Here is a 6341-nt window from a genome sequence, read left to right on the forward strand (position 1 = left end):
TCAATAATTATAATGACACTTTTTCTAAACGGGTTACAGTTCGGGAAAGGAGTTGGCCAAAAAACAAATTTTTTATTCTATGAAAAAATAAATAAATAAAAAGATAAATACAATAAAATTAAAAACAATTTATATATATATATATATATATATATATATATATATGATTTTTTTAAATTTTAATTGATTAAGAATTTGGCTGAATACGATTCGGCAGATAGCTAATTGCTATCTGCCGGCGTGCACAGGCAACTAAAGAGCTAATCGCGAGCTGTCTTACACGCAAGCATAAACACCATTTTTTATTTATTTAACTTTTTTTTTTTTTTTTAAATACATGCCACTGCTTCTTCTACACTACACTAAAGTGTGATGGATCAATGTTTGCTGACAACTACCGTGCTAATCGCTAGCTGTCTTACACGCAAGCATAAACGCCATGTTTTATGTATGTTTTTTTAAATACATGCCACTGCTTTTCGTACATTACACTAAAGTGTGATGGATCAATGTTTGCTGACAACTACCGTGCTAATCGCTAGCTGTCTTACACGCAAGCATAATCGCCATTTGTTATGCTTTTTTTTTTTAAATACGTGAAAATGCTTTTTCCTCCACTACACTTAAGTGTGATGGATCAATGTTAGCTGACAACTACCGTGCTAATCGCGAGCTGTCTTACACGCAAGCATAAACACCATTTTTTATTTATTTAACTTTTTTTTAAATTTTTTTATAAATACATGCCACTGCTTCTTCTACACTACACTAAAGTGTGATGGATCAATGTCAGCTGACAACTACCGTGCTAATCGCCAGCTGCCTTACATGCAAGCCTAAACGCCATGTTTTATGTATGTTTTTTTTAAATACATGCCACTGCTTTTCGTACATTACACTAAAGTGTGATGGATCAACGTTTGCTGACAACTACCGTGCTAATCGCTAGCTGTCTTACACGCAAGCATAATCGCCATTTGTTATGCTTTTTTAAAAAATACATGAAAATGCTTTTTCCTCCACTACACTTAAGTGTAATGGATCAATGTTAGCTGACAACTACCGTGCTAATCACTAGCTGTCTTACACGCAAGCATAAACACCATTTTTTATTTATTTAACTTTTTATTTTTTTTAAATACATGCCACTGCTTCTTCTACACTACACTAAAGTGTGATGGATCAATGTCAGCTGACAACTAACGTGCTAATCGCCAGCTGTCTTACACGCAAGCATAAACGCCATGTTTTATGTATGTTTTTTTTTTTTTTTTTTAAATACATGCCACTGCTTTTCGTACATTACACTAAAGTGTGATGGATCAACGTTTGCTGACAACTACCGTGCTAATCGCTAGCTGTCTTACACGCAAGCATAATCGCCATTTGTTATGCTTTTTAAAAAAATACATGAAAATGCATTTTTCCTCCACTACACTTAAGTGTGATGTATCAATGTTAGCTGACAACTACCGTGCTAATCGCGAGCTGTCTTACACGCAAGCATAAACACCATTTTTTATTTATTTAACTTTTTTTTTATTTTTTAAATACATGCCACTGCTTCTTCTACACTACACTAAAGTGTGATGGATCAATGTCAGCTGACAACTAACGTGCTAATCGCCAGCTGTCTTACACGCAAGCATAAACGCCATGTTTTATGTATGTTTGTTTTGGTTTTTTTTAAATACATGCCACTGCTTTTCGTACATTACACTTAAGTGTGATGGATCAATGTTAGCTGACAACTACCGTGCTAATCGCTAGCTGTCTTAGACGCAAACATAATCGCCATTTGTTATGCTTTTTAAAAAAATACATGAAAATGCTTTTTCCTCCACTACACTTAAGTGTGATGGATCAATGTTAGCTGACAACTACCGTGCTAATCGCTAGCTGTCTTACCCACAAGCATAAACACCATTTTTTTATGTATGTTTTGTTTTTTATACATGCCACTGCTTTTTGTACACCCCACTAAAGTGGGCTGAATCAATGTTCGCTGACAACTACCGTGCTAATCGCTAGCTGTCTTAATGCAAGCATAAACGCCATTTTTTATGTATGTTTTGTTTTTTATACATGCCACTGCTTTTTGTACACCCCACTAAAGTGGGCTGAATCAATGTTCACTGACAACTACCGTGCTAATCGCTAGCTGTCTTACATGCAAGCATAAACGCCATTTTTTTATGTATGTTTTGTTTTTTTATACATGCCACTGCTTTTTGTACACCCCACTAAGGTGGGCTGAATCAATGTTCGCTGTCAACTACCGTGCTAAGCGGCGTGCTAATTGCTAGCTGACGACGGAAGCGCTAATTGCTCGTTGCCAGCCGGCGCCGCTAATCGCCAGCAGGCAACTCGAGCGCTAATCGCTAACATAAAACCAATTCTTTATTCATGTTTTTTATTACAACATGCCACTGCTAGGTCAAAACTGGGTTTAATCACTGTTCATGTGTGTTTAAAGACGTTTAAACGTGTGGAAAAACAATACTTTTATACAAGTTTAATCAGCTCAATATTTTTTGACGCCCCCTGCAGTGCCTCTGTGGAAGACCTCTGATCTCGCCCCCGAATAAAGTATAGAACATAGTCCAATATTCACAGCATTCTCCTTTTTCTTTCATTAATTTGTTTATTTGACACAGCATTTTTTCCTATATCGAGGCAAAAGGTGATGGTGGCATGACTAATGTCGGAGGGAAAGTGGTGAAGAAAGCTGAAATAAAGCATGTGACCACCTACCCACACACCTTGGCAGAGGGGAGCTCCACACCCGCCTCCTGCCCCCCAAGCACAGCACCTTGGCAGGACCCTCCAGTCGGTAACCCGGGAAACAGGAGAAGATGAGCGCATCTCCCACCCCGTACTGGAGACCCTTTCTGGTGCTGTAGGGCGGGATCCCTGGGTCTTCACACGGCTCCAGATCATACTCTGGGGGGGGGAAACACCAAACCTGCCCTTTCAAAGTGTGGTCTCACATGCATAATTCCCCTTCTTCATACGGACCCTCTGCAGCTTCTCCTACATAACAGTCCTCGCTCACCAGAGAAAGTGATGTTGAAGCCCTCGTAGGAGACGGAGAAGTCGGACAGGAAGCGGATCTGAGCCGTGTAGTTCCCGAACAGGCCCGCGCTCAGAGGCGGGGGCAGTGTGGAGCCCGTCAGTCTCCACAGCGGCTGAGAGAAGCTGCCGTTCTCCGTCACCAGCAAGTGGTCGTGAGGGCTCTCCAGATGGAAGGTGTGGAAGGTGAACTGGACGCCTTAGGGAAGAGAAAAATGGAACGTTAAGAACACTCATACTCGTCGCAAGTAAAAAAAAAATATATATATAGGTATTTTCTGCATGTAAAAGGGTTCAGAGTATAACAAAACATTTTTGAATGGAAAAAACAATTCACAAGTTAAAAAAACTATTTTCTTCCATTTAAAAAAATATTGCAAAGTGTTGAAACATTTTTCTTCAATTAAAAAAAAAGATTTGCAAGCATAAAAGCTATTTTCTGCAAGTAAAAAAAAATTGTAGTTGTATAAAATAAATTCTGACAAAAAAATTATTGACTTGAGAAAATTATGCGCAAGTATAAAAAATATTTTCTTCAATTACAAAAATTATTGCAAAGTGTTGAAACATTTTTCTGCAAGTAAAAGAAAAAAATTTGCAAGTATAAAAACTTTTTTTTTTTTCAATTAAAGCGATTAACAAGTACTGTACAAAAAATTCTGCAAGTAAAAAAATATTTCCAAGCATAAGAACAATTAACTAAAAATAAAAAAACGATTTGCTCGTATGAAAACAATTTTCTGTAAGAAAATCATTTTTTTGGGCAGTAAGTAGAACATGAAAAATAATTTCTTGACTTGAAAAAATTATGTGCAAGTATAAAATATATTTTCTTCAATTAAAAAAAAAAGTATGAAAACAGTTTGCTGCAAGTAAAAAATTTTTTGTAGTTATATAAAAAAAATTCCGAGCGTAAGCAAAACATGAAAAATAATTTCTTGGCTTGAAAAAATTATGAAACTATGAAAAAATTGTGCAAGTAAAAAAAAGATTAGCAAGTATAAAAAAATATATTTTTTCCCAAATAAAGTGATTAACAAGTACTGTACAAAAAAATTCTGCAAGTAAAAAAAGGTTTTCAAGCATAAAAACAATCTACTAAAAGTTTTTAAAAAAAAGATTTGCTGGTATGAAAACAATTTTCTGCAAGAAAATCTTTTTTTGGCAGTAAATAGAACATGAAAAATAATTTATTGACTTGAAAAATGATGTGCAAGTATAAAATATATTTTCTTCAATTAAAAAAAACTATTCGCAAGATCTGTATAAAACAATTGTGCAAGTAAAAAAAAACGACTTGCTGGTATGAAAACAATTTTCTGCAAGTAAAAAACAATTGTAGCTATATAAAAAATTTCCGCGAGTAAGCAAAACATGAAAAATTATTTTCTGACTTGAAAAAATTATGAAACTATGAAATAATTGTGCAAGTAAAAAAATGATTAGCAAGTATAAAAACATTTTTTTCCCCAAATAAAGTGACTACCAAGTACTGTACAAAACAATTCTGCAAGTAAAAAAAGATTTTCAAGCATAAAAACAATTACCGTATTTTTCGGACTATAAGTCGCAGTTTTTTTTCATAGTTTGGCCGGGCTCCAGTGCGACTTATATATGTTTTTTTCATTCTTTAATATACATTTTCGGCAGGTGCGACTTATACTCCGAAAAATACGGTAACTAAAAGTAAAAAAAACAATTTGCTTGTATAAAAAAAATGTTCTTCAAGAAAATATATTTTTGGGGCAGTAAGTACAACATGAAAAACAATTTCTTGACTTGAAAAAATGATGTGCAAGTATAAAATATATTTTCTTCAATTAAAAAAACTATTCGCAAGATCTGTATAAAAAAATTGTGCATGTAAAAAAAAAACGACTTGCATGTATGAAAACAATTTTCTGCAAGTAAAAAAAAATTGTAGTTGTATAAAAAAAAATTCCGCGAGTATTCTGCAAGAAAATCATTTTTTTGGGCAGTAAGTAGAACATGAAAAATAATTTCTTGACTTGAAAAAATTATGTGCAAGTATAAAATATATTTTCTTCAATTAAAAAAAAAGGTATGAAAACAATTTACTGCAAGTAAAAAAAATTGTAGTTATATAAAAAAAAATTCTGCAAGTAAGCAAAACATGAAAAATTATTTTTTGACTTGAAAAAATTATGAAACTATGAAACAATTGTGCAAGTAAAAAAATGATTAGTAAGTATAAAAACATTTTTCTTTTCAAAATAAAGTGATTAACAAGTACTGTACAAAAAAAATTGTGCAAGTAAAAAAAGGTTTTCAAGGATAAAAACAATCTACTAAAAGTAAAAAAAAATATTTGCAGGTATGAAAACAATTTTCTGCAAGTAAAAAAAAATAATTGTACTTGTATACAAACACATTCTGCAAGTAAGCAAAACATGAACAATTTTTTGGACTTGAATAAATTATTCGCAACTATAAAAAATATTTACTTGAATTAAAAAAAATATTTGCAAAATCTGTATAAAAAATTATGCAAGTAAAAATACGATTTGCAAGTATAAAAACAATGTTCTGCACGTAAAAAAATATTCGAAAGTAAAAAAACTATTTTCTGCAAGAAAAGAAAAGATTCACAAGTGTATAAACAATATTCTGCAAATATATAAACAATATTCTGCACATTAAAAAAAAAAACTATTTTCAGGTATAAAAAACATTTTCCTCACTCACAAAAATGATTTGCAAGTGCTGCATGAAAACAACTTTCTGCACGTAAAAAAACATTATTTGCTAAAAAAAAAAAATGGCTTTAACAAAAACGATCTGCAAGTATACAAACTATTTTCTTCATTATAAAAAAGGATTTGCAAGTATGAAAACAATTAACTAAAATAAAAAAAAACACTTGCTAGTATGAAAACAGTTTTGTAGTTAAATTGTTATATAAAAGAAACATTTTGCGAGTAAAAAAACAATTCGCAAAACATAAAATATTTTCTTGACTTGAATAAATTGCAAGTATAACAACGATTTTCTTCAATTAAAAAAAAAAAAATCAAGAACTGTATGCAAAATTGTGCAAGTAAAAAAAACGATTTGCAAGTATAAAAACAATGTTCTGCCCGTAAAAAAAATTGGAAAGTAAGAAAATGATTTTCTGCAAGAAAAAAAAGATTCACAAGTGGATAAACAATATTCTGCAAATATATAAAAAATATTCTGCACATAAAAAAAAAGGTATAAAAAACATTTTCCTCAATCGCAAAAACGATTTGCAAGTACTGCATGAAAAC

At 32.3% G+C, this 6341-nt stretch overlaps 1 protein-coding gene across 1 annotated transcript in view; it reads right to left on the minus strand.

Moving 5' to 3' along the window:
* The window catches only part of csmd2 (CUB and Sushi multiple domains 2), an 828472-nt gene that overhangs the window by 343365 nt on the left and 478766 nt on the right, over positions 1-6341 (minus strand). The window contains exons 21-22 of the mRNA XM_061982429.2: positions 3056-3271; positions 2755-2943 (exon numbers count right to left, since the gene is read on the minus strand). Coding sequence (XP_061838413.2) covers positions 2755-2943; positions 3056-3271 — 405 coding nt within the window. The remainder of the gene's footprint in view (positions 1-2754; positions 2944-3055; positions 3272-6341) is intronic.

The sequence above is a fragment of the Nerophis lumbriciformis genome, linkage group LG21 (genome assembly GCF_033978685.3).
Source record: "Nerophis lumbriciformis linkage group LG21, RoL_Nlum_v2.1, whole genome shotgun sequence".
Lineage (NCBI taxonomy): Eukaryota > Metazoa > Chordata > Actinopteri > Syngnathiformes > Syngnathidae > Nerophis > Nerophis lumbriciformis.